We start from the raw sequence: 12,921 nt of genomic DNA, 5'->3' as shown, positions 1-12,921 counted from the left end.
AGCTCCCTCACCTGAACCCCCTAATGCCTCTGATCTCCCCATATTCCCCACCCTTTGCTTCAGCCCCAGATCACTGCAACCCTATTTCCTCAGCCTGCGAATTCCCCCTCCCCTCAAACCCTCACTCACGGAATTTATTTCGTTGTTACTGGTTGAAGCGTTGCCTGAATAATTTGCTGTCCTGCAGGTACAGTTTCCCCAAACCATAAGATTAAAACTCCCTTTAGCAGGTGCAGTATGTCACAGCGGGAACAGCTCGTTCTTCTTTGAGTGATGTCCCCGTGGGTGCTCCACTCTAGGTGGTGGGTTTGCCCCGGCGCCGCAGGACGGAGATTTTTCGCAGCAGTAGTCCGGCCGGACCACACATGTGAGGGGAGCGTCTCGTGGCGTTCGCACCCTTTCACGCTACTTGGTCCAGTCTGAACCAGTTCCTCTCAACCGCCTCAGGCTGCAGGCGGAGGAAACCTCTCTCCTTGGAGCTCTTCTCTTCGTGAGGAATTCAAGCTTGTTTCTTATCTCTGGTTTGCTCAGTTTATACTTACCTTCTCCTTCCATTCCTAGTTTAAAAAATTCACATTAAAGTTAAAAGTTACAGTTTAATGTAGTTACCATACGCGGAACGAGGTGTACAGATAGTTCGGAATAGGAAGCCTATTCCGAACTACCCAGTTCATGCCGCGTGTAGCCGCGGGCACGGAGTCCGAACCAGTGGACATTTAAAAATGGCTTCATTTGCAAGTTCGAATGCCTACATTAACCACCCTAGTTCGAACTAGGGTGGTGGTGTAGACATACCCATATGGAGCTGAATTCTCCCTGCTGCCAATTCTCCCTTCCACTGGAGCTCTCCTGCAGGAACTAGATTCCTCAGGATGGGGTTCTTCCCACCTTAGCAACACACACAGACACTCACACCCACTAACAGAGCACGTCTGAGAGGACTGGGTACTCAGCACTCACAAGCTGACCCCCCACATATGTCCCTGGACTCAGCTGGCTGGGTTTGACAGCAATGCCACACTGCACCCCCATCTGCCTGTGGACTCAATGGGCTGAATTAAACAGCACTTTAAGCTGCCATCCTCATACACCCCCAGGTTCAGCACTTCCCTATCCCCACTTTCCCACCACAATCATTCACTGGTAAACCAGTGTCCAGTTCTGGACCCCCCCCCCCCCACTGCAAAAAGGATGTGGACGCATTGGAGAGGGTCCAGCGGAGGGCAACCTAAATGATTATTGGGTTGCAGCATATGACCTATGAGGAGAGGCTGAGGGACTTGGGTCTGTTTAGTCTGCAGAAGCGAAGAGTGAGGGGGGATTTGATAGCAGCCTTCAGCTACCTGAAGGGAGGTTCCAAAGAGGATGGAGAGAGGCTGTTCTCAGTTGTGACAGATGGCAGAACAAGGAGCAATGGTCTCAAGTTGTGGTGGGAGAGGTCCAGGTTGGATATTAGGAAAAACTATTTCACTAGGAGGGTGGTGAAGCACTGGAATGGGTTACCTAGGGATGTAGTGGAGTATCCATCCCTAGAAGTGTTTAAGTCTTGGCTTGACAAAGCCCTGGCTGGGTTGATTTAGTTGGGATTGGTCCTGCCTAGAGCAGGGGGCTGGACTTGATGACCTCCTGAGGTCTTTTCCAGCTCTATGATTCTATGAACCACACGATGAGCAAACCCCGCAGGATTTTGAGCACTACAGGGATCTTTAGCTTGGGTACAAGAAGCGTTGTTGCAGAGCGAATGGGGAAGCCAAAACACCCCTTGAGGAAAACTGAGCAAAAGAGAAAGAGAGAGAAGCAACCAGCTTAACAATGAAAGTTATTTATTTCTGAGTAGTGAATAGATATCCAACAGTTACAGTATTAAATCTCAATTGAAACTGATCACAAATGTTAGGTAACCATATAACAGTTTAGATAGGGCAGGGTCAGGAGGCTATGCTTAGAGAGGTAGTTGATGGGAGAGAGAGAGAGAGAGAGCTCACCACTCCATGGGGCTTGCACAGATTGGGGTTCCCAGCTGATGATGGTAGCTGGGGATCCAGAGGGCAGGAGACAAGCAGAGCAGAGCCCCCAGCATGATCAGACAGGAGATGAAGAAGTCTCAATGGGACTAATGCAGTTTAAATCCAGGATCAGAACAGTTTTTCTTGGAGCAAGGATAGGAGTTTTATAGGGATAGGACAATAGTTCAAAGAGCAAGAGGAGAGACAATAGAAACTGGTCATCCCTCCTTATGGCTGATGTTCCCTGAAGGAGCTCACAATGAAACTAGGCAGTTTCAGCATTTGGGATGTCAATAGGATCATTACTAGAATTGGTCTGATAATGACTAATTTGGGTGTGAGCAGGCCTGGGTTCATTAGCATCTGGAGAAGAGATTTCCCATCAGGCAGTGCTTATCTGCTTTCGGTATCCCATAGTTCACTGCGGTTCTGGCCTTGGAAGAGCTGATCTCCATTCTGTATGCTAATCGGTTCTATCTTCAATGCAGATGAGGTTGGGGTGTTTCCTTAATTAGTTGAGGTGTGTCTTCCCTGGCCTTTTCATTGCTTTGTCTGATTCTAGCAAAGCCTTAGGGCAGGCATGTCCAAAGTCCGGCCCGCGGGCCAATTGCGGCCCGTGTTCTGATTTAATACGGCCCCCCAGGTAATTTGGCAATATCTATCTTTTATGGCCCCCAACGAATCCATATGTATTGAGATGAATACATTGTAAAATCTCAGTTAATGTCAGTTGGTCTAAATCAGTTATAAATATATTTGGACACAACATGTATACTTGGTGTTATGTTCCTGTTCATATTTTTTTAACTTAAAAGTTGACAGACAACCTTTATTACCAATAATATGTAATGTACTTTACAATGTTCCTGACATATATTTCAGCTTCCTGGATTTTTTTTTTTATCTGGCCTTCAGATATGAAAGGCAGAGTGATTTAACACTTGTTTAGATGGGTCATCCATGTGACGAAATGAAAAGTATGCCGTTTTCAATAAACTTTGCATAAAATAGTTAATTTGCATTTAATTTTAATGGTTCAAAGAATGTCAGGCAAAATGGTCGGCCCTCACGCATGTTCACTTCATCAAATCTGGCCCTCTTTGAAAAAAGTTTGGACACCCCTGGCTTAGGGGAAGCGGGGAGGATGGTTTTCCATGAATGTCACTCCCTGGCTTCCAAGAGCACAGGGCTGGTAGGTAAAACCCGCTCTCTACCTGCTACTTCGCACGGAAGATTGAGCATTGGCAGTAAACCGGGCACTTCAGGTGTGTCTACGGTGCACACAGCACATTCAAATCAGTGAAATCCAGCTCTTCGGTGCCAACCACATACCATTTATTGGCACTGACGTCTCTGGCACAGTCAAATCCCATTCCCGGTATGTCAGCGCCGTCGGCACCAACAAGTTCCGCTCGAGCCAAACCTGCACCAATGCCAAGGGCGGCACCGACCGATCGCCATCTTGTTCCTCCTATAATTATCAGGAGCCATACAAGAACTGTACGTGCTATCGAACACATTTGCCATACCACGGCTCCTATCATTGCTCGTCCAGATCACTTCCTAGATCTAGGACACACGATTCCTCTGTGAGATACTCACCAGTGACTGACCCGCCCTGTTCCCGACGTGACTCAAGGTCCCCACTCCTCCACCCAGACTTACGTAAAGGAAGGGCAGCCCCTACTGGAGGAAACACACCAGCCTGAGATATCGCCTACCGATCCATCGTCATCCTGACCGGACGAGGTGGTTATACCAGGGGATACCTCTCCCCTGATGATCTCAGGCAATTTCAAGAGCTTTTCAAAAGAGTAGCTCTCTCTCAGGAGATGCAGCTCACTGAAATCTAAGGGAAACACCACCGGCTATTCAAGAATCTCGAGACATCTCATTCTCCTAAACTGTCAATTCCCCTACATAAGGCCATATTGGAAGTCGCCAATGAGTTGTGGCAGACCCCAGAATCAGTACTGCCTACAAACAAGAAGGCGGACAAGAAATATTTTGTCCCCCCAAGGGATCAGAGTTCTTATTCATCCACCCGCTCCCCAACTCCTTGGTGGTTGATGCGGAACGACAAAGAGCATGGGTGGCACAATATAGAGGCCAAACATCAGATAAAGATTCAAAGAGGCTGGATTTATTTGGAAGGAAGGTGTGTACATCATCAACACTTCTTCTCCCAATAGCCAACTATTTGGCACATTGATCTAAGCATAATTTCGACAACTGCTCAGAACTGACAACCCTCATGGAGTCTCTACCTGAATCTGAGACCCATTCTGAAGGTTATTGTTCAGGATGGTTACGCTGCCACCAGGACCAGCTTACAGATAGCGGCTGACGTAGCAGACACTGCAGCCAGGGCCACTGTCACTGCAGTTGTCATGTGAAGGGCCTCATTCCTCCAGGTTGCAGCAGGCATCAGAATCAGAATAATTATCCACAAAACCAACCCAATCCCAGGCAGCAGGTTTGACTGCTTGGTTGGGAGCACTCAACCAGTCTGACTGGTTACCATCCCACTGTTTCACCGTCGCCTACGCCTATTTTACCAGCACTGGACAAACATTACCAGCGACAGATGGGTCCTAGAGATAATCAGAACCGGTTATGTCATACCCTTCCTCTCTATCCCACCTACAACCCCCCCAAACCAGCCGAAATAAATCATCTGCTGTATATCGGCGTGGTAGAAAGAGTGCTGCACGAATTCAGAGGGAAAGGCTTCTATTCCCTTATTTCCTGATTCACACGAAAACCGAGGGTTGGAGACCGATCTTGGATCTCAGGCAACTAAACAAATATCTTCAAAAACAGCATTTCAAAATGGTGACCCTTGCATCAGTTATCCCAGCCTTAGATCAGAATGACTGGTTCGTTGCTTTCGACCTACAGGAGGCTTATTTCCCTGTTACGATCCACCCCGCACACAGGTGGTTTCTCAGGTTTGTTGTCAGCAAAAATCACTATCAATACAGGGTCCTTCCATTCGGACTTCGAGTATTCACAATAGTGCTCTCAGTTGTCAGTGCTCATCTGCAACTCAACGGGGTGATCATATTCCCCTACCTAGACGACTATCTTATAAAGGCCCGATCGCCTTCGCAGGTAGGCAGGGTGCGAACTTTCCAGTCTCTCGGACTAGTAGGGAATGAGGGCAAATCAATATTGCTCCCTACCCAATACTTAGAGTTCATTGTGGCGAGGTTGGACTCCAAGGCAGAAAGAGCGTTTCTACCTGTGGTCAGGTTTCAGTCAATACCGCTGCTAATAGATACCTGTTGGGGCAATCACAGGATTCGAGTACTCTTAGCCCTCAAGCTCATGGGCCATATTGCCACAACTACATTCGTATATGAACACTTGTCTCCCCCATGTGTGCTGGGATCTGGGGGACCCTGCCCTCTAGGGGGTGTCTGATCTGCTTTCCCTGCCCCCAGTGCGAGCCAGCATCCAGGGAAGCCTTGTGCTGCTGGCAGGGAGCAGAGCGCAGACCAGATGCGCATAAATCACACCACTAGAGTAGGGTGAGGAGCTGAGAACAGGCAGGCTCAGTGCATGGCACAGGCTCCTGAGTACTGGTCAGATGAGGGGGGCTAGGAGCACCCACTGAGGTGTATGCAGCTATTGTCCCAAGCTGCATCATTGACATGGGTGCACTCTTGCAGATGCCAACCCACCGCGATCCATGGACCCGTCACGCTGCTCAGGGGCCCCGTACTTGCAGGATTGTCCCAGGCCAGGGATCTGGAGACAGCAAAGCAGCTGCTGAATGATTTCATACAATACGCCAGCTGAGCACCAGGTTGGCTACGGTTACGATAGCGAAGGCTTCTGTTTAAGAGAAACAGAGTGAGACAGGAGCTGCCATGGGAGAGCCCAGAGCTGAGATCGCCGAGGACGTCGGCCAGGAATAAAGAGGAGCCAGCTGAGCTGGTCGCCTACACCCCACTCCTGGCCGTGCTCACGTCTCCTCAAAATTCCTTTCCACTGGCCTCAGGAAATCACCTCTCCCCCTCAGCCCATGGAAGGAGCCTGACCCTGCCTTGCTACGGCAGGGACGTGACTGTACCAGCTCCCAGCCAGGCACAGACTCTGTTAATGGTTCATTTGCTGAGGGATAAAATGTTACAACAGCCCCCGAGAGAGAGACCAGCAGGGACAGAACCAGCTGCTGTCCAGCAGGAACCTCTCTGCCCCACCAGCTCTCTGTATCTCCAACTTCTTTGGGGCTGCACCTTATCCCAGCGCTAAGACTGCCCAGGTGAGTGGGAGCTACTGGGGCCACCCTAGGCCTGCCTAGTCCTGCCCTGGGGCCACACAGGACATATTATTGTTGTGGGGTCTATGGTGAGCAGGGCCCTGCACCCAGACTGGTGCGTTATGGGAGGGTCCTGACCCAGAGAAACACAGCTCAAAAAAGTGGGGGACATAGTGGGAAGGTTTGTTCTCTCTTCAAAGAGAATTGTCCAGTCGAGGTGCTGACCCATCACTGCTTGGGTCTGGGAACGTCCAAGTGACACTTGTGCAAATTCCCATGAAAAGGGATTTTTAAAGTGAAAAGCTCCAGGATTAACTGCAGGGAAGTTCTGATCCGTAGGGGAGAGGAAAACCCTCAGGAAATGCTGCTCTGAGAAAACAGCCATTGGTGCAATAGCGTGAACAACACCCAGGCACAGGAGCTGAATCCGCCTGGTTTGTTACGGTGGGGTCAGCCAATAGGATTTTCTCTTTGGGCAGGTCTGTGAGGCTGCAGACACCCTGTGAGTCTCCAGGGAGGTGGGAGCAGGGAGGTTGCAGGGAACTGATGCGTCTCTGCCCCCCAGGGCGTCCCCTGCACAGTCATTGCTGGAAGCTGCCGAGGGCCCGTTCCCACCGGAGATGCTGCTCCTGAGCTGCTCCTCCAAGCTGCGGCTGCTGGAGGGGACATTGCGAAGGAGCCTGCCTGAGACTCTGCTGGTGAAATGAACCTGCCTTCCCCCCACGCGGCACCTCCTGGGATAGTCATGGGAGTGGGGCAGAAAGTTCTCTCTCCCCAGGGATGGGGCAGGGATTGGCTGGCTGCAGGCAGGACCCTCTCCCGCTCTGGCTGCTCTTTGATTACCCCATCCCCACCCACATCTCCTGTCTCCCAAAATCTAAAGCCAGAACCTATTCCTGCTGCTCACCCAGCATAGCCAGCGGGACCCCCCAGCCAATCATACGGAAGATTCTTGCCATATGAAGCAATCATTGCACAGGCGGATTCAGTGCCAAACACTTAGCAAGCTGGTCACTCTGGCTCCCTTCATGACTCCAGGCCCTTCACATGGTTCAAATGTGTGTGTGTGGAGGTGGGGGGGGGGGGGGCGGGGGGCTTCACAGTCCATTTGTCGTCCCCCCCCACACACACACTCAGGGTCTGCCCTGTGATATAAGCCCAGGGGCCACACAGCAGGGTCTGACCCAACAATTAGGAGAGTGAACCCAGGGTGACTAGAAACAACGTGGCCCATGTCTCCATCCCCCTTTTCCCTTCTTGTCCATCAGCCCAACCCCTAGTGCCTTCCACTGTCCCTCCCCACCCCTCACAGCCTCGTCTCCTCACTGCTATTCACATTCCCCACACCCAGGGCTGGCCCAAGGTATTCTGGCACCCTGGGCACGGGTGCACGGCACCACCCCCGGGTGCACAGCACATACGCGGCCCCGCCCGTGGTGAGTGGGCCCGTGTGACGGACCGGGCCGTGTCTAGGCACAGCTGAGGGCGTCCGCTCAGGGCGAATTGCTCAAATCCGGGGCTTCTTACAGCCCCCTTGACTGGTGACCTCTCCAAACAGGCCACAAACCAGTCCCACAGAGCGCTTCAGCTGCCTGCCTGAAGCCTCCCGAGCAAAACCCCTTCGACACCCCAGCAATATCCGTGCCCCAGATGGCCCTGGGCCTATACACGGGTGGGGGGTCCTAGCACCCAATCCCACCTACCCCGAACAAGTTCTGTCCGGTTCCAAGAAACCAGCCACAGATCCCTGGTTAATTTACCCTCTGGACCTTACCCACAAATCACGCTGGGCCAATCCTTTAGAATCTATATCTAAAGGTTTATTATTACATGAAAGAAAAGCATGAGAGTAAGGTTATTAAAGTACAGTACGTTACATGCATCGAATCTCCCAGTTCTCGATGCAGGCTCTAGCAGAGATGTTGCAGCTGCTGGTTTAAAAGTTCTTATTGCACATCCTAAGATCAGGATGGGTTCACAGGTCTTCCGGGCTCTTCAATCCCTGCAATGCTGCCTCCGGGATGAAGTGCTGAGCTGAGAACAAAATGGCATCGACCACATGGCCTCTTTATACTCCTTCCTGGCCTCTTCTAGTCTGCAGCAAGTCACCTGGTCAGAGGCCAATCTCTATATTTCCTGCTGGCTGCCCTCAGGTGACAAATCCCATTCTTTGGGTGTGTCCATAGCCTATTGAGAGTCATTGTTCCACAGGGCTTTGCTACTCAGCCTGTCCATAGCAATGCTTAACCACATTCACAGAAATATTCAGCTTCCACACAGATTACAGATTCCTACCTACACACATAGACATTATACACTCACATAAATAGCGTACATAAGATCAACAAACAATAATCTCCCATTCAATACCCCACATGGCTCCCCCCACACCAATTTCTGGGGCCAACACCCCCACCTAGGGGTGCAGCAGCGATCTGGCTGCTTCCCTCCAATTTAGCAACGTGACAGCCCGCCCCCCTTGGGAGCACAGGTCCGCCCCCCCCTAGGGTGCGCGAGCCTGCACCCAGGGCGCAAGGTGTATGCGCGGCCCGGCTACAGCAGCTGGTGTGCAATTCGGGCCATTCCCGGTGCACTGAGCCCCTACCTGTGGGCTCTCTGCTAACCATGTGGGAAGAATTTCCATTACTCCTAAGTGGCTGCACAAATGCACAGCTTACAGGGAACACGGGTGGCGACCATCTTCACTAAGGGCAGCCTGTGGTGTCAGCCCCATAGGCAGTAATGGAAGACAAAGGACATTTTTCAAAAGGGCAAAATCTCCCCCAATTTGTAGGGGCTCACGAGATGCTGAAACCCCTCAATAAACATTGGGAGGCTCTTCACAGAGCTATAAAAGCTGGAACTGCAGCCCCTCCCCTGCCTCTGACCCCCAATACCTCCAAGCAGTGCTCGATCCTGCCATGAGTGAAGGGGACTGGGCTTAATGACCCCTCGTGGTGCCTTCCAGTTCTGGGAGCGCAGGATTGTCTCTGTCTCTCACAGGTCCATGGTGCCGTGATGAACATAAACCGCGGGAACCTGGCTGGGCATGAGGTGCTGATGGATTCATGGCCCGAATTCAAAGCTGTCCTTATCCGGCCACACAGAGAGGTGCTGCCCCACAGCCACCATGCTGCACCTGACCTGGGGGAACAGCATGGAATGGGACCTGGGGTTTTGCCTCTATAGCGGCCCAGAATGGGATGCAGGTTGGCTCAGGGAGGGGACAGGAATGTGATTTAGACCCTTCCTCTTCTAGGGCCCTCAGGGGGAAGACTGGTTTGGGGGCTGGGATTGAGATGTGCAGCCCTTCAGCTCTAGGGAACCCCAGAGAAGGGGCCAGGATTGCAAAGGCACGGAGGCAGATCAGTTATTCCATAGGAGTTCCCCTTTTGGCTCCATGTGTCCCCCCGGCAGGTGGCATCGGATGACTCTGATTTCTACACCAACACGTACGCAGTGTACTACCGGGACCTGGGCGCCTGCCGGGCCCTGCTGGGCAGCGCCATCAACTGGGACCAGGCCTTCTGCATCCACGGTAACGTGGGGCCCACACCACCAGGGAGAGCCCCCCAGCTACTGAGCATCTGTCCTGTCCTGTTCCAAGCCCCAAGTCTGGGGCAGGTGGGTTTGGTAGCTCAGACTCCTGCCCCCCTGTGCCAGGCTGGGCTCCCCACATGTATGGGCCCTTTTCTCATAACCATTCTCTTTTGGTCCACATGGCTCACGGCCCATCACTGCCCCCTGCAGGGCTCCGTGACGGGCTGTACGAGGCCTCCAGGGACATCGCCCAGACCAAGGGGGCCAAGTTGGACGTGCTCTGCTACTTCACCTACTTCCACCCCGATCCCAGCTCCATGCCTGAGATCCGGTCAGTAACTGTCTGAGCCGCCGGGCTCCATAGCCAGGCACTGGGGTAGGAGTGGAGTGTGGTGGAGCAGGGAGCAGGCTGAGAGGTGGGGGCATTGGCCAGCAGGCTACTTGGATGCTCAAGCTCTGTCTGGCTGCTCCCCATGCAGGGCCTGGAGCACTGGGGTCCTGTTGCCACCAGCAGAATCCCAGTGGGACTGGCGCTGAGCCCAGCCTCCCTCAGGGACCCCGCAGGGACTGGGGAGTGTGGCCATGGGCTGGGACCACCCATTGGTGGCAAGATCCTTTCAGCACCTGCACAGGGCCCTGCCCCCTGCCAGGAAACCCAGAAGACGCTGAGTGGCCACGCTCCTCACATCCCTGCACCACGTCTCACCTGGCCCAGGGTAGAGAGGAGCCTGCCCTGCCCACAGCCTGTTCAGAACTTGGCTTTTCACCTGGACCCAGGGTACCCAGGGGGTGACGTGGGCAGTGGGGGGGGGGGGGCTCTCCCAAAAGGAGGAAGGAAGTGCTCAGTTCTAACAAGAAGGGACATTTGGCAGTGTTGCCGTCATGTCGGTATAAAGGGAAAGTCCCCACATCCCATTCCCCACCCCTGGCCCAATAGATATACCATGTGCTGGGACCAGATCAGAGCTGCCCCCCAGGAGAGAAAGGCTCAGGGTCCCATTTCTATCCACCAAGCCAGGTAGCTCCTCACCTCATCACTTGATTCTGTCTTTCCCCTCCCGAGTCCCACAAGTCTGGCCAGGTCTGAAACCGGCTTACAAATACCATCATGAGAATTCCGCACCGCTTGGGCGGGTGTGTGTGTGAAAGCCCAGTCTGACCAGCTGCCTCTCCCACAGGACATACTGGGGAAAAGCAGCCAATCAAAGCTGCTGTAGTAAGAGGCCCGGCAGTAGCATGACACCTTCTCATGGGAACAGAAATTGCTCAGTATGCCAGGGCAGTTCCTCTCCTTCCTTTTCCTCCCCTGTTGTGAGCAATGGGACAGCACAGTGTGCCTGCTCCCCCATCTCTAGGACAGCTGGCCTAGGAACAGCAGAGGGGAGCCTGCAGCAGCCCCCACAGGACAGGGAAGGGAGGAAGAACCCAGGAGGTGCCAAGGGGGGGTTGTGGGGCTGGGCACAGGGCTGAGATTTCTGTACGGGGGCAGAATGATTGGCTGGGGCAGAATGATTATATGGGGGGGATATGCCCCGATGAGGAGGTAGGAGACGGGGGTGGCTATCACCATAATAAATCATAGAGCACTGGCAGGGTTGGGGCCAGGGGAGATCAGCTCTCAAGGGAGACCAGCAATACAGAATCATACTTTTTTAAAGCCTCAAGATCGTCGGACCAGTGTCGTCATTCTGGGGTCTCAGTCCCCATCCCTGACCTTTCGGGCTCCGTCCTGTTGCTCTCTGCCCCCCTAGGCTGGATCCGGCTGTGAAACTCTCGTCCCTGGATGTCTCCCATGTCGACCTGCTGAATGAGACGTGGCTCTTTGGGGGGAACGAGAAGAGCAGGAAATACCTGGCCAGCCTGATTCACCACTTCCCCAGTGCCTGCCTCCTGGATGCCACCGGCCGCCCTGTCAGCTGGTTGGCTTCAGATGCGTTTGGTGCCCTGATGCATGGCTACACTCTGCCCCAACACCGGAGGCGCGGCTACAACAGGGTGCTGAGTAACGTGATGGCCAAGCGGCTCCATTCACTAGGCTACCCCAGCTACTGCAACGTGGCCGTGGACAACTACCCCATGCAAAGGCTGCAGGAACAAGAGGGCTTTCAGCGCCAGCCCAGCCTTTGCCACTACATCCAATGTAACGCAGCAGTGGACAGAGCCCCCATGCTAACCCCCTGGGCAGCAGGTGACTCCCCAGCCTAGCGGCCCAGAGCACTAGATAAGGGAGGGGTGGGCAAGTCTGTGGATCACTGCTAGGCCAAGTGGAACCACTAACATCTCCCATCTCCAGCCTCAGGGCCTTGCCCCTCTCCCACAGCCCCATAACCAGCTTTACAGGGTCTGTCCAGCTCCATAGCCTGCCCTCCTTTGTAGACTCCTGCCCCCAGACACACACAGCACCTCCCTATTCCACTTCCCCTGCGGGACACCCCAGCAACAGCTCAATGATCTTCCACCCAATAAGGTAAGTATTCACCTGCACCTGCTCTGCTCTTCCTCCCCTGCATTCCCTGGGGCAGCCTGCTCCGTGTATTGCCTTGCTAACTTGCTAACTCCTCCATCGTCCCTGCGTCACCCTCCCCTCACCCTGCCAGAGACCTCACCCGATTTCCTGCACCGCCCCTTCCCTCTCCACCCTCCAGTCACATCTCTGCCCGCAGCAGCCTGCTCTCCTCAACATTTTACCCTTCTTAGGAGGGGACAAACAGCAGCTTTGAACAGAGTGTTAGGGGCTGCACAATCGGCCTCCTTGAGTGGTGAGTTCTGGCCATAACGCTTGTAACAGGATCCATGTGGTTGTTCCCTCTGGATACCAGCCAGCCCCAGAGTGATCCCTTATCAAGGACTCTCTCAGGGGACAGCCTGTCTCAGTAACTCAAGGGTTAAATTCCTCCCAGGGATGTTGATTATCCTCAAACCAAACTTCACAATCCCCCAGGACTCCTGACCTGAGGTTACATCCAAAGGGGTCCAGACCTGTTCAATTCAGCACCAGTCAGCCAAGGCACCCACATTCCCTTCTCTTCACCCACTGTCATTGGCTGCCAGCAGCAATCATTTTGTGCTTTGTCATCCCAGCTGCAATTAAACTGATTGTTGCAGACA

General features: G+C 53.2%; 2 protein-coding genes across 4 annotated transcripts in view; one reads left to right on the top strand and one right to left on the bottom strand.

The window, feature by feature from the left end:
• Positions 1 to 6,220, bottom strand: part of LOC102449608 (glycine N-acyltransferase-like protein 3) — a 66,315-nt gene extending 60,095 nt beyond the window's left edge. The window contains exon 1 of the mRNA XM_075928534.1: positions 6,166 to 6,220. The gene's annotated coding sequence lies outside the window, so the exon portion shown is untranslated. The remainder of the gene's footprint in view (positions 1 to 6,165) is intronic.
• Positions 1 to 12,921, top strand: part of LOC112546493 (glycine N-acyltransferase-like protein 3) — a 22,475-nt gene extending 9,554 nt beyond the window's left edge. Inside the window, exons 2-7 of one of the 3 annotated variants that reach the window (XM_075928537.1) lie at positions 6,218 to 6,276; positions 6,839 to 6,971; positions 9,277 to 9,384; positions 9,691 to 9,811; positions 10,024 to 10,144; positions 11,565 to 12,921. In XM_075928537.1, coding sequence (XP_075784652.1) covers positions 6,894 to 6,971; positions 9,277 to 9,384; positions 9,691 to 9,811; positions 10,024 to 10,144; positions 11,565 to 12,018 — 882 coding nt within the window. In that variant the 5' untranslated portion in view covers positions 6,218 to 6,276; positions 6,839 to 6,893 and the 3' untranslated portion in view covers positions 12,019 to 12,921. Of the gene's footprint in view, positions 1 to 6,146; positions 6,277 to 6,838; positions 6,972 to 9,241; positions 9,385 to 9,690; positions 9,812 to 10,023; positions 10,145 to 11,564 lie in introns of those variants that run through there. The other 2 variants (XM_075928539.1, XM_075928538.1) reach the window with 2 other exon arrangements.

The sequence above is a fragment of the Pelodiscus sinensis genome, chromosome 4 (assembly GCF_049634645.1).
Source record: "Pelodiscus sinensis isolate JC-2024 chromosome 4, ASM4963464v1, whole genome shotgun sequence".
Lineage (NCBI taxonomy): Eukaryota > Metazoa > Chordata > Testudines > Trionychidae > Pelodiscus > Pelodiscus sinensis.
The sequence above is the reverse complement of the archived record's forward strand: the minus strand, read 5'-3'. Positions and strand labels throughout refer to the sequence as shown.